This window comes from Amblyraja radiata, chromosome 5 (genome assembly GCF_010909765.2).
Source record: "Amblyraja radiata isolate CabotCenter1 chromosome 5, sAmbRad1.1.pri, whole genome shotgun sequence".
Taxonomy (NCBI): domain Eukaryota; kingdom Metazoa; phylum Chordata; class Chondrichthyes; order Rajiformes; family Rajidae; genus Amblyraja; species Amblyraja radiata.
In genome coordinates, this window is record NC_045960.1 from 110666036 (window position 1) to 110685878 (window position 19843).

The 19843-nt window shown below is 45.0% G+C and overlaps 2 protein-coding genes across 4 annotated transcripts in view; one reads left to right on the top strand and one right to left on the bottom strand.

Moving 5' to 3' along the window:
* Positions 1-17309, bottom strand: part of ak9 (adenylate kinase 9) — a 151560-nt gene extending 134251 nt beyond the window's left edge. The window contains exons 1-5 of the mRNA XM_033021970.1: positions 16912-17309; positions 4818-4949; positions 3231-3294; positions 3088-3140; positions 1301-1397 (exon numbers count right to left, since the gene is read on the bottom strand). Coding sequence (XP_032877861.1) covers positions 1301-1397; positions 3088-3140; positions 3231-3294; positions 4818-4949; positions 16912-17016 — 451 coding nt within the window. The 5' untranslated portion in view covers positions 17017-17309. The remainder of the gene's footprint in view (positions 1-1300; positions 1398-3087; positions 3141-3230; positions 3295-4817; positions 4950-16911) is intronic.
* fig4 (FIG4 phosphoinositide 5-phosphatase) overlaps positions 16886-19843 on the top strand; it is a 72805-nt gene continuing 69847 nt past the window's right edge. For 2 of the 3 annotated variants that reach the window (XM_033021971.1, XM_033021973.1), the window contains exon 1: positions 16890-17026. The gene's annotated coding sequence lies outside the window, so the exon portion shown is untranslated. Of the gene's footprint in view, positions 17027-19843 lie in introns of all 3 variants that reach the window. The other variant, XM_033021972.1, reaches the window with a different exon arrangement.

The following is a 19843-nucleotide window of genomic DNA, read 5'->3' on the forward strand; positions in this document are numbered from 1 at the left end:
TGCTCTACTCACCCTATATCCATGATTGTGTAGCCAGACATAGTTCTTGCTCCATCTTTAAATTCACCGATGAGCCAATCAGTATTGGACGAATTATGGGTAATGATGAGTAAGAGTATAGGAGGGAGATTGATCGTCTGATTGAATGATGCCAGAACAACAACCTTGCTCTCAACGTTAAGACCGAGGAGCTGATTGTTGACTTTAGAAGAGGAAGGTTGAGGATCCATGAACCTGTCTTCATCAAAGGGTCGATGGTGGAAAGAGGCAACTACTTTGTTCCAGGCGTGCATATTTTTGAAGACCTGTCCTGGGCCCAGCAGATTAATGCAATCATAAACAAAGCCTATCAATGTCCTCAGTTCCTCAGAAGATTGAGGAGATTCAGTATGTTGTTAGATACTCGTATGAACCTCTACAGATGTACGGTAGAGATCATATTGACTGGTTGCATCATGGCCTGGTTAAGCAGCTCAAATGCCCAGGAGCGAAGGTGACTACAAAAAGCTGTGGAAATTGCCCGGCCCATCACAGGCATTGATCTCCCCACAATCAAAGGGATCTATAGAAGGTGCTGCTCAAAAAGACAGCCAGCATCAAAGACCCACACCATACTGGCCACGCTCTCATGTCACTCCTGCTATAGGGAAGAAGATATAGGAGCCTGAAAAAAAGGGACCTCCGGATTCAGGAACAGCTTCTTCCCAACCATAATACACTTGAACACTACAAACACCAACTAAATTATGAATTATGAACTGTCTTGGTTACACAAACGTGGGCTTTTGTTTTACGCTAATATTGTGTTTTATTTCTTGCTTATTATGTTATCAGTGAGTACCATGTTTATACACCTATTGTGTTGCTGCAAATAAACATTTTTCAATTTTCCATTTTCGGTATATATGATAAGTAAACACACATGAGTGTTGACCTGACTCTTGATCTTCTAATTCTAATGTTATATTCTCAACTTATTTTTGAAATTCTTTCCAGCTTTGAACTCTATTCCCTTTCCTGCTTTTAAAACCTTTTTCAAAATGACACTCAATTACTCTATGGATAGAATTAGTGTGTGGGTGATTCCTAGTCGGCTTGGACTCAATAGGCCGAAGGGGCTGCTCCACGCTGTATCTCTAAACTAAAAAGAAAATTAGAACTCAAATCACTCGTGGATAAAACTTTTTGTTAACTATCCAACATCGCTAGTTGTTCATTTATTTTCCTCCTCTGAAAATCCTGAGGATGATTCCTATGTTTGAAATATCATATGAACTAAGTTTCTTGGAGTTCTACTCACCCCGATGAGTAACTTCTGTAGAGCGGAGTTTGTCCATCATCAACTTAATTATTAGCTCTTCATAGATACTCTCACCCCTAAGTAGAGTGTCTTGAAACTATAGGAAAATGTGCAATATTAAACTTTTTTTTGATAAAGTTGAGCAGTCCTTACACAACTATAGCAAAACATGATGAATTTTAACTCAATTCAATCAGAATTGTTATTATTCTTAGCAGCGGAGTTTATAAATGGGAAAGATTGCCAAAATATGATTGCAATTCAAAATAAAACATAGTTGTGTAGCACAAAATATGATTAGCAAAGGTGGTAAAGTCAGACAAATGTGGCATACATACTTATAGTTGATACCGGATACACATCTTTCACTAAGTAATACGCTTTCAGGGAAAAATCATGCTTTAGTATCATTATGATGGTCTCTTTTGTTCGAACTAAACAATAGAACAAAATAATTGTGTTTTTCAGTTTTAATTTTATTCTTAAAACTATGTGAAATTTCAGTGAGAGTCAATTACCCCAGCTACATGTGAAGTACATTTGAACACAATTCTTAAGTGATTTCCTTTTCTTTTCAGAAAAATGAATTTGATAGAGGTGTGCAAAATGATGATGGGCTTAGGCAGGCAAGATTAAGATAACCTGTTCCATTGGTGCATTGTTCAAAGAATATTTTATATGAAGGATAAAAGACACAAGAGAGAGAATGTGGTGAATAGTTTTTCCAATGCAAGGTGGATCAGATCTGAAACTCATTGCCTGTAACGGTAGTGAAAATAATCAGATTTTTTAAAACAGAATTGAATAGAACTGGGCAGAAAATAAATTTCAGAGCTATAGAGAATAAACAATGGATTGGGACAAATTAGATTGCTCTTGAAAATAGCCGACGTGGACCACAAACTGAAGAGCATACTCCTATGCTGAAACAACTCTATATCTCTACCCATTAGAATTAGAATTAGAATTACCTTTGTTGTCATTCAGACCTTACGGTCTGAACGAAATTTCGTGAATTATTAGTGCCTTATTAGTGTTTGTCTTTTCGTCTTTTAAAAATTGTTTTAGTGTGTTTTAAAAGTTTATGATAATGTTCTCTGGTTTGTTTTATGTGGGGGGTGGGGGGACGGGGGAAACATTTTTTTCAATCTCTCACCTTGCCGGAGATGCGATTGTTTTCTGGATCGTATCTCCGGTCGCTCTGCGGCCTAACATCATGGAGCTGGAGGCCTTGCTCGGGTCTGACTTTGAACCTCACCTCAGGGACGTGGACTTACCATTGGAGCCGATCGCTTGCCTTGGATCGACACTGCGGATTTCACCATCGAGGAGTTCACAGTCTCGGGTAGAGACAGATGTCAGGAAGCTCCAAATGACATAGAAGGTTTCGACCAGCCCCGACCCGGGGTCAGATCGCCCGGTGCGGGGGAGCTGAGATTTCCCCCCCCCCCCCGATGCAGGAGCTTGATCGCCCAGATGTGAGAGCTCAAACGCCATCGGCTACGGGAGCCAAGATCGCCCCGTCAACGGAAGGCTCGAGGCCCCCGACCGCGGAAGAACAAAGAAGGGAAGAGATTTAACTTTTTTTCGCCTTCCATCACAGTGAGGAATGTGGAGGTGTCACTGTGGTGGATGTTTATGTTAAAATGTATTTTGTGTGTTTTGTTGCTTTTTATTGGTATGACTGTATGGCAAAGGGAATTCCTCATATGTTGCAAAACATACTTGGCTAATAAAGTATGATTACAATACTTACAGTGCCAAACAATACAATATTTTTTTTTTACCATTTTCCCAATTTCTGTATTTTCGGTAATGTTCTGTTCGATAAGTTCCTGAGCTATAATCAAAATATCAACTATAAGTGACAACAAAAATTTGGAAAATTTAAACACTATACCTGTAAACCCATATTCAATCTTACACTTACGTTCGATTAATATTGACTTCCATGCATCTGCTAAGTGTTTAGCGAGAGTTTTTTTCCCAATGCACTGCAAAAATGCAAAATTGATATTTACGATTCATGATTTACTAATTTCTGATTCACAAAGCTATTTTATGCTACGTTACTTGATATAACAAAAATCTTATCTGTCAAATTTGGATAATAATTTTTTCAAATACAAACATTATTTATTTTATAATCTCTCCAGATATGCTGTCTGACCCACTGAGTTACTCCAGCATTTTGTGTCTATCTTCGGTGTGGACCAGCATCTGCAGTTCCTTCTAACACATTATTTGTTTAATTACACATCTATAATTGATCGTAATACCCCTTGATGGGGTTATATTTGTGTGGCACCAAGGACGTTGGTACAGCTGGTAAAACATGCTGTAACAAATACCTCTGATATCGTAAAGTCGTAGTTTCTGTATTTGAGTCACCAGGCTTGGCAGTACAAATAAGAATAAACAGATAGAGTTATACAAGAAAGACTTACTTCACCTGTTGTTCCATGTGAGAAAGCTATAGAACAAATAATACATAAGGGGGTCACATACTTATTTCTAAATCAATTAACCTACAGAGGACTATGGAGAGAGATCATAGTTATGGAAATATCTTTGGTCTTTGGAGGAATTTTTAATAATATTAAGCCTCTTTAGTAAAAATTATATTTGAAAGGATGGAACTTTGGTTGATTGGTTGAATCAAAGGGATGTTTTTTTAATGATTATCAGGGTAGGGTTCTCATCTTGTGTTGGTCAAGAAGTGAATGTTATACTGTACGTTTATAGATTGATCAAATAAATACTTTTCTATGATACATAAACTTAGAATTGGATCATACGGATTAGGTCTAGTTATACTTAGTGTATTATAATTACTGAACAGCTAGTGATTTTTAAGACATTCCAGAAACCAGTGTCTGGGTGGCTGCCTTGCATTTGTTCAAATGTGGTGACATCCATCCGTCTTTGAGAGATGATGGCGCAGCTTTAAATTGTCCCGATGTCCTAATTCTTCAGGGAACGGGGGTTCCCCTCTTCTACTATAGATGAGGCTCTCACCAGGGTCTCTTCTATACTCCATAACTCTGCTCTCATTCCCCATCCCCTCATTCGTAACAAGGGCAGAGTCCCCCTTGTCCTCACCTTCCATGCTACCAGCCATCACTTACAACAATGGCCAGAGTAAGGACCACCGTAAATTGGAGGAGCAACACCTCATATTTCGCTTGGGCAGTTTACACCCCAGCGGTACGAACATTGACTTCTCCAATTTCAGGTAGTCCCTGCTTTCTCCTCCCCTTCCCAGCTCTCCTTCAGCCCACTGCCTCCACCTCTTCCTTTCTTCTTCCCGTCCCCCCACCCTCACATCAGTCTGAAGAAGGGTCTCGACCCGAAACGTCACCTATATCCTTCGCTCCATAGATGCTGCATCACCTGCTGAGTTTCTCCAGCATTTATTTCTAACTTCTAAAACACAATCAATCATGCTTAAAATTATTACCATAAACACAGTTTAATGAACCTCTCAGTATTACTTGGTATAATTTAAATTGCTTACTGGTTTTCCAATAATGAAGAAACACGTAGGTTTTGACAACAAATACTCTTTCTCGGCTTCTTCTTCATCAATTATATCTGTGAACACCAGTGGTGGCTGCTTATGTTTTGCTGCTTCCATGTCATCGACATCCTATTGGTAGAAAGAATAACTGTTGCGCAAATTATTTTTATATTGAAAAGTAACAAATTAAATAATTTATCTGAATTATGTAATGTATGTTAAAGAGATGTATACAGTTGTCTCCTGATGCATGAACATTTATAAATTTTCATAATAGCACAATTGACTCTGCAGTAAAGTCATCGATTTTTATGATTTTTTTTCCATTATAATAGACAATATTGAATGTGATGGAGCAGAGTGAAGGATTATATTAATGCTAGCACCAAGATGTAGTTGAAATTCCAGTCAGGATCAAAGTGTCCACTGATCTGACACTGTCCTGAAAGGAGCGGCACAAGGTAGAATTGTTGCCTCACACGCCAGAGACCTGGCTTCGATTCTGACTACTGGTGCTGTCTGCACAGAGTTTGTATGTTCTCCATGTGACCACATGGGTTTTCTCCGGGTGTGCTGGTTTCCTTCCACATTCCAAAGACTTACAGGTTTGGAGGTTAATGGCTTATGTAAATTATAAATTGTCCCTAGTGTGTAGGATTGTGCTGGTGTACAGGGTGATTGCAAGGACTTAGTGGGCCGAAGGGCCTGTTTCCTCGCTGTATCACTAAAGTCTAAAGTAAAGTCTAAATATACAGATTAGACATGTACGTATTGACATGTATTGCACAAAAACGGTTTATTGATGTTAAAGACGATTGACATAACTGGCTATTGGAAATGAATGTCTGGCATTTGTAAGAGAATCCCCATCAGTGCATCATGTGTAACAAAGGGCAGATATTACAATGGAGAGAATGGAAATCTGTTAAATATGTGGTTAGATGTTAGAATTAAAGACATGTGCCCCGAGTCTGATGGTAATCCAGGAAAAAGTGACATGAAAGTATATGAGGTGGGGCATGGATGGGCCAATACACAGATGCAAGTCAATTCTCAGCTAATTTTAATGCTTCAAGAGGTATACGTTCCCAATTTAGATGAAACGTGAGACATTAATTCTGTTTCTCTTTCCATAGATGCTTCCTCACCTGTTGAGTATTTCCATCTTTGTCTTTTGTAATACAAGAGATGTACAAACCTGCATAATATTTGTAATGCAAGGGACCAGTAGTTGCCAAACAAATTTAAAGGGAAATGAAACATCTCGTCGAGGATCAAAGGTCAAAGGTTATTTATTGGTGGTTGTCCTAAACAAGTGTTTAATGTGGATTAGATGGAGCTGTTTTGGAAGAGGATACCCTCATACAGGTTCATCTCGCAGGATGAGAAAACTGCACAAAGCTTCAATATAGTCAAAGATTGCCTGGCACTCTTTCATGGAGGCAATGCCGAGTGTTTCTGTAAGCTTATGCATTTCAATCTACTATTCAGAGAACCAGAGTGTGCCAAAGAATATTCAAAGACCAATCTCTGTGTGACAAATAAACAAAAAAAGCTTGACACTGCTCTTCATTGATCACATTGTTTATTTGATCCTTTATCCACAACATTGTACGTGGAATAACCTGGACCAAAGAACTTTGTTTATTGTCAAGAATGCCCCTGGGCATCTGGTTGAAACCAAGGATGTGGCTGGTAACATCCATGTCCACTAACGCTGTTTCACCGTTGCAAGCCATACACTAGATGCTATCACTATTGTAAATAAGCAAGCTGCACAATCTGGAGATCAAGATCATCTTTAATCAGTAACGACCTTATATCTGTACAGCATGTCGTTAGTTGTTAGTTCATCATTACCGCTTCCAAGACTGACTATTGTAGGAAGTGGGTGTTAGTATGAATCATACAATAGGGTGGGGTTAGTGATGCTATTCTACTATGATTGGTTCACATGCAATAACCAATCTACATCCTTCCCCGTAAAGAGCGAATATAGTTAAACACACATGCAGCTAGAATTCAAACATACTCGCCATATCTGTCAGGCGGTCTACTAATACGGCCCGAATGCGTATGGACCAAGCCCTCGCCCCCTTCGCCAGAAAAGTTAGATGGAGGTGGTGAACCCGGAAGTGAGAAAGCAGCAGGGGACACCCGTGGTGACCGACAGGGAAAGCATGCGGGAGAGGTAGTGTTGTTGTTAGTCATAGCCGCCAGTCGTGGTGGAGTAAGGGACATGCTGGAACTGGTGGTGGCCATGGCAGCAGACGGCTGGAACAGTAGAGGTGGAGCGAAAGGATCGGCTGGTGGTGGACGTGGTTCCTTCATAGCCAGCAAGTGTTGGCGGCTCCGACGGTACAAGGCCCCATCGATGTCAACAAGGTAGGATCGGGGTTTTTCGGACGCGCCAACAACGCAACCTAGGCGGGAATGTCCCACAGTAGTTTGCAAACGGACAACTTGGCCAGGTAGTAGTGGTTTAAGTGGTTTGCTGGACTTGTCATGAGATCATTTCTGAATGTCGTGTTTCTCCTGGATACGCTTCTGGATCGTGGCTGGCTTCAGCACCTGTGGCACCAGCTTCTGCTGGGCAATTGGTATCGGACATCAGGCGTTGGGCTGGTGAGCCCAGGACCCCGTCTCTAACGATGCTCTTGAGGTTTAAAAGGTTGAGATACACATCTGACTTGGCTAGGTGGGCGCGTTCCATTAGCTGTTTAGCGCTTCTGACGGCTCGTTCAGTGAGCCCGTTACTTTGTGAGTATTCGGGGCTGCTCGTGATGTGGTGGAAATTCCATCGGTTGGCAAAGTGTTTGAAGGCGTAACTGGTAAACTGTCTTCCGTTGTTGGTCTGCAAGTGGACAGGTGCGCCGAATGTGAAGAAGTGTTTCTGTAGCTTTTGAATGACCATCTCTGATATGATGGAAGGCAGTAAATCAAGTTTGAATCAGTTAGAATAGGAGTCGACCAGGACTAGATAGTGTTTATCATGCCACTCGAAAATGTTTGCCGCAAGCGACGTCCAGGGCAGTGCTGGTGGAGGTTGTTGTAGCAGGGGCTGTCTCTGTTGGTGTGGCGCCAGGCTGTTGCAGATGGGGCAAGAGGCTGTCTTGTCCCGTATGTACTTGGCCATGCCAGTCCAGTAAAACATATTCTGTGCATGGGCCAGCATGGCATCGGTGCCTGGGTGGCCGCTGTGTGCCTCTTTGTAGTATTTGTCACGTAGTGATGAAGGGATTACGACTTTGAGGCCCTTAACTATGACACCGTCCTGTATTACCAGTTCATCACGGACTAAGAAGAACGGCTGCACCTCCAGCGGTGTGCTGGATTGCCTGTTCTGGCCAGCCTCTTTATTATGGATGAGAGTAGCTGGAGGGTGGCGTCGGCGGCTGTGTGTTCGGCTAGACGGCGCAATTGTTTTGTGGGAACAAAGTCAATGCTGAGAACCGTAAACTCGTCCCGTTCGTAGGGTTGTCGTTCGTTGGATGCCCGTGGTGCGCGAGAGAGGGTGTCAGCCACGAGCATGCCCTTACCCTTTTTGAAAACAAGTTTGAAGTTAAACCACTGGAGTTGCATCATCATACGCTGCAGACATGCAGATGCTGCGCGGATTGGTTTATTGAGGATGGTCACCAGAGGTTGGTGGTCTGTCTCGACCGTGAAAACATTCTCAAAGACAAAGTCCTTGAATTTAGAACAAGCGAAGACCACAGCCAGCAGCTCTTTCTCGATTTGCACGTAACGCTGTTCGGTGTCCGTCATGGTGCGGGAGGCATAGGAGACAGGACGTAAAGTCCCATTGGCAGATGATTGTAGGCAGGCGGCGCCGAGTCTGTAGCATGAGGCATCGCAGGTAACTGTCAAAGGACGCCTCAGGTCGAAAAATGTCAAGGTGGGAGCGCTGGTCAGCCTTGATTTCAAAGCATCAAATGCTTTTTGGTGTTTAAGAAGGAACTGCAGATGCTGGAAAATCGAAGGTACACAAAAATGCTGGAGAAACTCAGCGGGTGCAGCAGCATCTGTGGAGCGAAGGAAATAGGCAACATTTCGGGCCAAAACCCTTCTTCTTCTGTTTCGGCCCGAAACGTTGCCTATTTCCTTCGCTCCATAGATGCTGCTGCACCCGCTGAGTTTCTCCAGCATTTTTGTGTACCAAATGCTTTTTGGTGTTGCTGGAACCAGGACCAGGCAGTATCCTTCCGGTGGGCGGCACGATTCACGTCGCAGCGGCCTCTGCAGTCCGTCTGTCTTTTTATTATTTTCTGTCTCGTTTCAATGTAGTTTTTATTTTATTTGTTTTGACGGGGTATGTGTGTTGGGGGCAGGGGGTGGGGAAACTTTAAAAACTTTCCCCTGCACAGGAGACCCGACCTTTTCTTTGTCGGGTCTCCGTTGTCGTTGGGGCTGCAACGTGGAGCAGCCTCCAGCAGGAACGACCTGGGGCTCCAGTCGCGGAGCTGCGGACTTACATACCATCACGAAGCTGGCCGAGTCCGGAGCGGGTGGAGCGGTGGTGGCGTGCTGCTGTGACCCGACCCCCGGAGATTCGGAGGCTTACCGCAGGTCTGGTGGACAGGAACACCGGGAGCCCGCGAGTCCCTACTGGGAGACCGCTTTTCGGGGGCTTCCGCAACGGCGACTTCTCCCGCCCGAGTTGCGGAGTTGAAGATTACCTGGAGCGGGGCCTTACATCACCGCCCCGCGTGGCTTGGAATGGCTGCGGGACTTTGCTAGCGCCCGCTGGGGGCTCCAACAACAAGACCCGGAGCGTGGCCTTGCATCACCTGGCGTGGCTTTAATGGCCGCGGGACAATTACCATCGCCCGCCGGGGGCTTTGACTCTGACATCGGGGGGGGAGAGGGGAGTGCAGGGGAGAGATACGTTTTTTGCCTTCCATCACAGCGAGGAGATGCGCTGTGATGGATGTCTGTGTAAATTGTGTTGTGTCTTGGGTCTTTTTCTTTTTGTATGTATGACTGCAGAAACAACATTTCATTTGGACCTCAACGACAGTTCACTGAGGTTCGGTTTGAACTTTCCCAGATAGTTCACCATACCCAGGAATCGCTGCAGGCTAAGCACGTCGGTGGGGGCTGGCATCTCTGTGATGGCAGCAGTTTTTTTCGGATCTGGTTTGAGGCCATCAGAAGTGAAAACATGTCCGACATAAGTGACCTCTGGAAAACCTGAACTTGCACTTGTTAGGGTTGAATTTCAGGTTGATCTGACATGCCCGGTCCATGATAAGCTTTAGGTTGTTGTCATGCTCCATAAATCAGAATATCGTCTACGATGATGGCACACGGGAGACCCTGGAACAGCAGTTCCATGTTTCTCTGGAAGACTTCACTGGCTGAGTTAATGCCGAATGGCGTTCTGAGAAATTTAAATCTTCCAAATGGAGTGGCAAATGTGATCAGGTTTGATGACTCGTCTCTAGCGGTATCTGCCAAAACGAGCTTTTTGCGTCAAGGACTGAAAATACGGTGGCTCGTCTGATCTGCGCAGCGATGTCCTAAACAGTCCTCATAGGATAATGTGGACGCCTGATGGCAGCGTTCAAGTCTTTTGGATAGATGCATACGCGGAGCTCGTTTTTGTCCTTCTTAAGAGTGGCAACCATAGTGGAAACCCATTCAGTGGGTTCACTGATCTCGGCTAGTATGCCTACTAGGGAGACCATGTTCTTTAGTTCAGACTCGATTCGGTCTCTTATAGCGTGTGGCAGACGGTGAGGTGCATGGACAACTGGGTCAACATTGGGGTCAATGGATATCTTGTAGGTCACAGGCAACTTGCCTAGTATGCCGTCAAACAGATCAGGGTATTATTGAGGATGGTATTTTTGAGGATGGTATTTTTTCCCCAGTAACCTTGTTCATCAGCTACCAAAGAACAGTCACAGGAACATCACAAGCCCCATCCAACTCAGTCTGCCAATCAAATACGAATAACATTTCTGCCTCTCCCCTTCCCCATACACAAAACCACCATGAATTAGGACCACTAATGGATTACACACACCCTGCGCCTGCTCCTCCATACAAAGGAGATTGTGTATGATTTGATTATTATTTCAACTCACAATAGTAATCTTTCACGTCTATTTTATCGATGATTTGCCTTAAAATAGAATCTGTTTTTAACATCTTTTGAGGAAGTTTTGAAGACTCACAATCCTCTGAGAGAAAGCCCTTATGTTGAAACAGTCACTTCCACACACCCACCCGTCCCCCCAGTCCGTGTTGTAACTTGTCAATACCCCTCAGATCTTTTCTATTTCAGTTTGAGTTGCAGTTTCAGTTTGAGTTGCAGACAGTGAGGAATGTGGTGTAAAGATACAGAGGGATTTAAACCAGCTGCAGAAATGCGTGGAGAAATGGCAGATGGGGTTCAACCCGAGCAAGGGCGAGGTGATGCACTTTGGGAGGTTGAATATAAGGAGGGTCAATACAGTTAATGCAAAACCCACAGCAGCATTGATGTGCAGAGGAATCTTGGAGTCCCCAAGTTCAAAGCTCAATGAAGGGGGCAGCAAGTAAATAGGGTGTAGGAGGTGAATGGTGTGCTTGCCTTCATTGCTAGGAGCACTGAATATAAGAGTCAGGAAAATGATACAGCTCTGTTAAGTCGCATTTGGAATATTGCGTGCAGTTCTGGTTGTCCCATTACAGGAAAGATATGGAGGCTTTGGAGAGAGTGTAAAAGAGGTTTATCAGAATGCTGCCCTCAGTAGAGGATTTCAGCTCCAGGGAGAGGTTTGAATAGACTCGGATTGTTTTCTCTAGAACGTCAGAAGTTAAGGGAAACCTATTGATAAGATTATGAGAGGCACAGATAGGGTGGACAGTCAGAACCTTTTTCTCCAGGGTGGAAATGCCCCACACAAGAGGGCATAGTTATAATGTGAGGAGAACGTTTAATGAACATGTGCAGGGCAAGTTTTTTTTTTACACAGAGTAGTGGGAGCCAGGAATGCACTGGCGGGTGCATGGAGGTAGATACAATAGTGGTATTTGAGAGGCTTTTGGATAGGCACATGGAAGTGCAGTGAATAGAGGGATATGGATCATGCACACAGGCAGATGAGATCAGTTCAACTTGGCACAAACATTGTGGACTGAAGGGCCCATTTCTGTGTTGGACAGTTCAATGCTCTACGTTGTATTTAGTTTATTTTAGTTTAGATACAGCTTGGAAACAGGCCAACCGAGTCTGCACCTACCAGCAATCACCCATACACTAGTACTATCCTACCTACTAGGGACAATTTACAGAAGCCAATTAACCTACAAACCTGCACTTCTTTGAATGTGGGAGGAATCTCACATTCTTTTCAAAGACTATGATCATGCCAAATTGTAGAGAAGATTTTGCAAGGATGTTGCCAGGACTTAGCTATATAGGTAGAGGTCAGGCAGGCTAGCAATTTATTCTTTGGAATGCAGGAGCTGAGGGGTGATCTAACAGATCATAAGGAGAATTGATGGGGTGAATGGATGGTTATGCAGCATGGAAGCAGGCCTTCAACTTGCCCACGCCGCCCAAGATGCCCTGTCTCCACTAGTCCTACCGACCTGCGTTTGGCCCAAATACTTCTAAACCTTTCCTATCCATGTATCTGTTCAAATGTCTTTTAAATGTTGTGATAGTACCTGTCTCAACTACTTCCTTTGACAGCTTGTTCCATATCATAATCATAATCATCATAATCACAATCATGTTATTAGCCAAGTATGTTTTGCAACATATGAGGAACTTGATTTGCCATACAGTCATACCAATAAAAAGCAACAAGACACACAAAATACATTTTAACATAAAAATCCACCTCAGTGACTCCTCCACATTCCTCACTATGATGGAATGCGGAAAAAAAGTTCAATCTCTTCCCTTTGTTCTCCCGCGATCGGGGGCCTCGAGCCTTCCATTGATGGGGCGATCTTGACACCGTAGCCGGCGGTCGGGTCCACCGTGCCGGGGGGATCAAGCTCCGCATCAGGGGGGGTCTCAGCTCCCCGCGCCGGGCCATCGACCCCGAGTCGGGGCTGGTCGAACCTTCTGCGTCATTGGAGCTTCCCGACATCAGTCTCTGCCTGAGACTGCGAGCTCTCGATGTTGAAATCCACAGGCAGTGGTTGGAGCATCGATCCCAGGCAAGGGATCGGCTCTGATGGTACGTCCAAGCCCCCGCGGTTGGGCTCAAAGTCAGTCCCGAGCAAGGCCTCCAGCTGCATAATGGTAGGCCGCAGAGCGACCGGAGATACGATCCGGAAAACAATCGCATCTCCGGCAAGGTAATATACCCACCACCCTTTGAATGAATAAGTTGGCCCTGATTCCTATTGAATCTTTCCCCTCTCACCTTAAACCTATGTTCTTTAGTTCTTGATTCCCCCGCTCTGGGGACTTTGAGTTGCTGTAAGGCAGTCCACGATTGCTTTTATACCTTTCTATGTGTGGACTTGCAAGTATATCATAATTAGCAAGTAGGAACTTATAATAAAGTTCTACCAACTCAATTTATTTAGGCTGGGATATGATTTTGACCAGTTTTGAAATTATGAAAGCTACGTAAAGTACAGTAGTTAACAAAAAGACTAGAGCAAAGCCCCATCACTGCAGAATGACATTTACAATGGTGGAGGACACAAATCTTCCGTCATTCTCCCCAACCTATTAATTCACTCACACTTAAATTCAGTGACTCCTAATTGTAAAATATGAAATGTGATATGCAATATCAATAAAAATGTGTTCATATAAATTTGTTTAATCAAGACCTTTGATTTGACATTTAATTTGTATATTATTAAAATACTACATCAATAAACTAATTTAACTAATTTGATATGTAGACAATTTATTATGTGTAATTATCTTTTTATTCAAGATGTACATTCTTTGACTTCATAAACAACATAGTAAAAGATAAATAATGAATGTTTGTTCACAAAGTACCATTACCATGAATGTCCCACAAGTAATCAAGATTCAGTCTATTAAATTTTGCAAAATATACACAGACCATACACAGCTAACTGCCTATGTTTTACACAACATTGTCCAATGTCTATATCGTCCAACAATAATGTAAAATTGCAATTACATATCATGTGCATTCTGCCTTTTTGTTAACTTACAACTTGTCCTGGTTGCTCGCCCCTCTTCCAAAATACGCGTTGCAGAGATTTTGGAGTCGGTAGCTATAGAAACTGTGCAACCAGAGGCGAAACAAGTCCTTGTGCTAGCGCACAGGCACCTGGGAATTGTAGTTCGAGGATGATTCCGACCGCAATGTTTGCACTACAGACGCTCGGTGCAGCCCTTTTTCTTTTACTTACCCCACTTTCATTTTCAAAGCAAAGCACTTACGTCAGGTCAAGAGCCAAGAGTGCTTTATTGTCGTATGTCCCAGATAGAACATTGAAATTATTACTTGCTGCAGCACGACATAATATGTAAACATAGTACTCTGGGTACATAGTACTCTGGGTACATAAATCCCCAGGGCCAGATAGGCTGCATCCCAGAGTACTTAAGGAAGTAGCTCCAGAAATAGTGGATGCATTAGTAATAATCTTTCAAAACTCTTTAGATTCTGGAGTAGTTCCTGAGGATTGGCGGGTAGCAAACGTAACCCCACTTTTTAAGAAGGGAGGGAGAGAGAAAACGGGGAATTACAGACCAGTTAGTCTAACATCGGTAGTGGGGAAACTGCTAGAGTCAGTTATTAAAGATGGGATAGCAGCACATTTGGAAAGTGGTGAAATCATTGGACAAAGTCAGCATGGATTTACAAAAGGTAAATCATGTCTGACGAATCTTATAGAATTTTTCGAGGATGTAACTAGTAGCGTGGATAGGGGAGAACCAGTGGATGTGGTGTATCTGGACTTCCAGAAGGCTTTCGACAAGGTCCCACATAAGAGATTAGTTTACAAACTTAAAGCACACGGCATTGGGGGTTCAGTATTGATGTGGATAGAGAACTGGCTGGCAAACAGGAAGCAAAGAGTAGGAGTAAACGGGTCCTTTTCACAATGGCAGGCAGTGACTAGTGGGGTACCGCAAGGCTCAGTGCTGGGACCCCAGCTATTTACAATATATATTAATGATCTGGATGAGGGAATTGAAGGCAATATCTCCAAGTTTGCTGATGACACGAAGCTGGGGGGCAGTGTTAGCTGTGAGGAGGATGCTAGGAGACTGCAAGGTGACTTGGATAGGCTGGGTGAGTGGGCAAATGTTTGGCAGATGCAGTATAATGTGGATAAATGTGAGGTTATCCATTTTGGTGGCAAAAACAGGAAAGCAGACTATTATCTAAATGGTGGCCGACTAGGAAAAGGGGAGATGCAGCGAGACCTGGGTGTCATGGTACACCAGTCATTGAAAGTGGGCATGCAGGTGCAGCAGGCAGTGAAGAAAGCGAATGGTATGTTAGCTTTCATAGCAAAAGGATTTGAGTATAGGAGCAGGGAGGTTCTACTGCAGTTGTACAGGGTCTTGGTGAGACCACACCTGGAGTATTGCGTACAGTTTTGGTCTCCAAATCTGAGGAAGGACATTATTGCCATAGAGGGAGTGCAGAGAAGGTTCACCAGACTGATTCCTGGGATGTCAGGACTGTCTTATGAAGAAAGACTGGATAGACTTGGTTTATACTCTCTAGAATTTAGGAGATTGAGAGGGGATCTTATAGAAACTTACAAAATTCTTAAGGGGTTGGACAGGCTAGATGCAGGAAGATTGCTCCCGATGTTGGGGAAGTCCAGGACAAGGGGTCACAGCTTAAGGATAAGGGGGAAATCCTTTAAGACCGAGATGAGAAGAACTTTTTTCACACAGAGAGTGGTGAATCTCTGGAACTCCCTGCCACAGAGGGTAGTCGAGGCCAGTTCATTGGCTATATTTAAGAGGGAGTTAGATGTGGCCCTTGTGGCTAAGGGGATCAGAGGGTATGGAGAGAAGGCAGGTACGGGATACTGAGTTGGATGATCAGCCATGATCATATTGAATGGCGGTGCAGGCTCGAAGGGCCGAATGGCCTACTCCTGCACCTAATTTCTATGTTTCTATGTTTCTATGTAAACAATATATTAAACGAGAAAAAAGGTTCAGCGTGTGTATATATATTTATGTGTGTGTATGTGAAGATGGAGAAGGGTCTCGACCCGAAACGTCACCCATTCCTTCTCTCCAGAGATGCTGCCTGTCCCGCTGAGTTATTCCAGCATTTTGTGTCTTTCTTCGATTTAAACCAGCATCTGCAGTTCTTTCCTATACATATATTTATGTATATATAGATTCACATACTGAACTTTTTTCGCGTCTCGTCTTCTCTCTCTCTTTGTGGTGTATATATAATATATATAAAGATGTATATATGTATATAGAGAGAGATAGATCTATATATAGCTATATACCGTAAGGCCTATAGCTATATACTTAACATAGAAAATAGGTGCAGGAGTAGGCCATTCGGCCCTTCGAGCCTGCACCGCCATTCAATATGATCATCCAACTCAGTATCCTGTACCTGCCTTCTCTCCATACCCCCTGATCCCTTTAGCCACAAGGGCCACATCTAACTCCCTCTTAAATATAGCCATTGAACTGGCCTCAACTACCTTCTGTGGCAGAGAGTTCCAGAGATTCACCACTCTCTGTGTGAAAAATGTTTTCCTCATCTCGGTCCTAAAAGATTTCCCCCCTTATCCTTAAACTGTGACTTACATATATACTGATGTGTGATTTTGCAATATTTTCCAATGAACGTGTCACTGGTGTGTATATTCTTTCAGTGAGGGGAGATTGAGTTAAAGGTGCTCGGAGCAGCCCAATTTATTTTACTCTTTTATTTTTAAAAGCTAAAGCACTTAGGTTTGTAATGAAGGTCAGACAGAAATGCTGGAGAAACTCAGCGGGTAAGGCAGCATCGGTGAAGCGAATGAATAGGTGACGTTTCGGGTCGAGACCCTTCTTCAGTAACAGATGTGTGATTTTGCAACTGGCGTGTTTTATTTTATTTTTATCTCTCTCCAGCTGCCGTGTTGTGAGGGGAAGATTGCGTTTCCCTACCTGACACACGTTGGCCTCATGGGCGACCCATAAGAGGGTCAGCCCCTCCTTGTCGGACGGCTCGCTGTGGGGTTTGGTGTCCGCCGACAGGTTGACCGACTTCATCGTGAGTGAGGTGATTTCAAACTATGGCTGGACAGAAATCTGCTTTGAGGGGAGTTTTGGGGGGTAGAAGAGGCGCTGGTTTCCCGCACGGTTGGTTGGTTGGTTGGTGGCCGTGAGGGGGATTTGACGGCCTGTTCGTCGGCGAGGAACCGGCGGCGATGGCCGACTCTCTCCTTCCCTCTCAAGGGAGGCCGTCAGTGTTTGGATGGGTCGGCGGTGGATGAGGCTGGTGGTGGCAGCCGTGAGTGAGGGGGGATTTCACGGCCTGTCTGACCGTGAGGGCGATGGTGGACTCTCCCCTACCCTCCCACTCTCTCCCCCCCCTTTCCTTCCTTCCTCTCTCTCTCTCTCTCCCTTCAGGGAAGGCTGTGTCTGGGTTTGGAGCAGTTACTGGGGATTTGGGGGTTGTGAGGGCAGCCGTGAAAGGGATCTAAGGGCCTGTTCCGTTGGCCGGGTGAGGAAGCGGCGGCGATGGCGGACTCTCTCTCCCCCTCCCCACCTCCCACTCTCTCCCCTCAGGGAGGCTCTGCCGGCGGCGTCAGTGTTTGTAGCAAAGCTCCTCTATAATCTTTGGTTTGTAGTGTACTGTCCCACTCGGCAGTGTGAGTGAGGGAGGGAGGGTGGCGGTGGCAGCAGCCGTGAGGGAGATCTCACGGCCTGTGTTCGCCGGTGTGGACCGGGCGGTGATGGCGGACTCTCTCCCCTCCCACTCGCTCTCTCTATCTCTCTCACCCTTCAGAGAGGCTGTCTGTGTCAGTGTGTGTGTGTGTGGAGCAGTTACTGTCCCACCCGGCGGTGGATCGGGATGGTGGAGTTAGGTGGTGATAGTGAAGAGAGCGGGCGGGCGGGGTGACAGTAGTTGAGGGGCGGGCGGGCGGGGACAGAGGCCGCTCTCCGCTGCCCGGGGGTCGCTCGCTCGCTCGCTCGAGCGCCGGCGGCGGTGGTGGCAGTTGGTGCCGCGCGCCCATTCAAACTGTGCCCCCCCCCCCTGGCCCCGGGAGCGCGAGCTGCTGCTGCTGTTGCTGTGTGTGTGCAGGAAGGAACTGCAGATGCTGGTTTAAGCCGAAGGTACAGGTAGACACAAAAATGCCGGAGTGACTCAGCGGGACGGGCAGCGTCTCCGGAGAGAAGGGATCGGATGGGCGACGTTTCGGGTCGAGACCCTTCCTCAGACTCGCTGCTGGGGCCGCGCCCCAACACTCCGGGTCAACCTCCTCGCCCGCACCCTGCTCCTTCTCTCCCACACCGTCTGGAGTGCATATCCCCCTTCCACACCCTCTGTGAGGTGCTCAACCCTTCACCCCTCCCCCACTCTGGAGTGCACATCCCCCCCTCCCTTCACCCTCTGAAGGGTGCTCAATGCCTCCCAACACCTTCTGTGGGGTGCACATCGCCCTCTGAGGGGTACACAACACCCCCCCCCCCCCCCCCCCCCACCAATTCCCCACTGAGGAAGAGTATCCCTTGTGTAAATGCCAACAAAAGAAAGGCAGAATTGGTGTGGTTGCTAGGAATTGTGGTTTACTGCGCAGCATCTGTGGACAGGCACAGCTTCTTAAACATATATACGGGATAGGAACGGGCCCTTCAGGTTACAATGTCTGCGCTGTACATGATGCCAAGTTAAACTAATCTCAGGTACACAAAAATGCTGGAGAAACTCAGCGGGTGCAGTAGCACCCGCTGTGTTTCTCCAGCATTTTTGTGTACCTTCGATTTTCCAGCATCTGCAGTTCCTTCTTAAACTAATCCCATCTGCCTGTACATGATCATATCCATTCCCTGCATATTCCTGTGCCTATCTAAAAGCCTCTTCCTCAACGCTTCAATCCTATCCACTACCACCACCACCGGCAGTCTGTTCCAGGCACCCACCACTCTCTGTGGTATATTAAAAAAATGTGACCTGTACATCTCCTTTAAAGTCATAGTCACACAGCGTGGAAAAAGACCCTTCAGCCCAAGTGCCCACACCGACTAACATGTCCCATCTACTCTCGTCCCACCTGCCTGCATTTGGCCCATATCCCTCCAAACCTATCCTATCCATGTACCTGTCTAATTGCTTCTTAAACATTGCGATAGTTCCTGCCTCAATTACCTCTAGCGGCTTGTTCCATACACCCACCACCCTTTGTGTGAAAAAAGTTACCCCTCAGATTCCTATTAAATCATTTCCCCTTCACCTTAAACCTATGTTCTCTGGTCCTCGATTCACCTACTCTTGGCAAGAGACTCTGTGCATCTACCTGATCTATTCCTCTCATGATTTTATACACCTCTATAAGCTCACCTGTCATCCTTCTGCTGTGATGTCACTTTACCTCTTTCCTCTAACTTTACCTCTCACTTGAAAGCCCTTTCATCTTTGACATTCCATTCTGGGTAAAGGGTTCTGAAGTCTACCCAATCTATGTCTCTTACTATTTTATCAACTTCTATCAGGACTGCACTCAGCCTCTGACACTCTAGAGAAAACAGTCCAAGTTTGTCTAACCTCTCCCTGTAGCTAATACTTTCGGAGACCTACTGTAGCTTCCTTTGTCCATCAACATTTCCCAATGTATTACCATCTAAATAAGATACTGCAATTTATCCCCTGTTCAAGTGGGTAACTTCACATTTCTTCACATTATACTGCATCTGTCATGTATGTGCTCATGTCAGCATGTCCACATACCCTTGAAAATCCTTTGCATTCCCCTTGCAACTCAAGTCAAGTCAAGTCAAGTCATGTTTATTTGTCACATACACATACGAGATGTGCAGTGAAATGAAAGTGGCAATGCTCGCGGACTTTTGTGCAAAAAGACAAACAACCAAACAA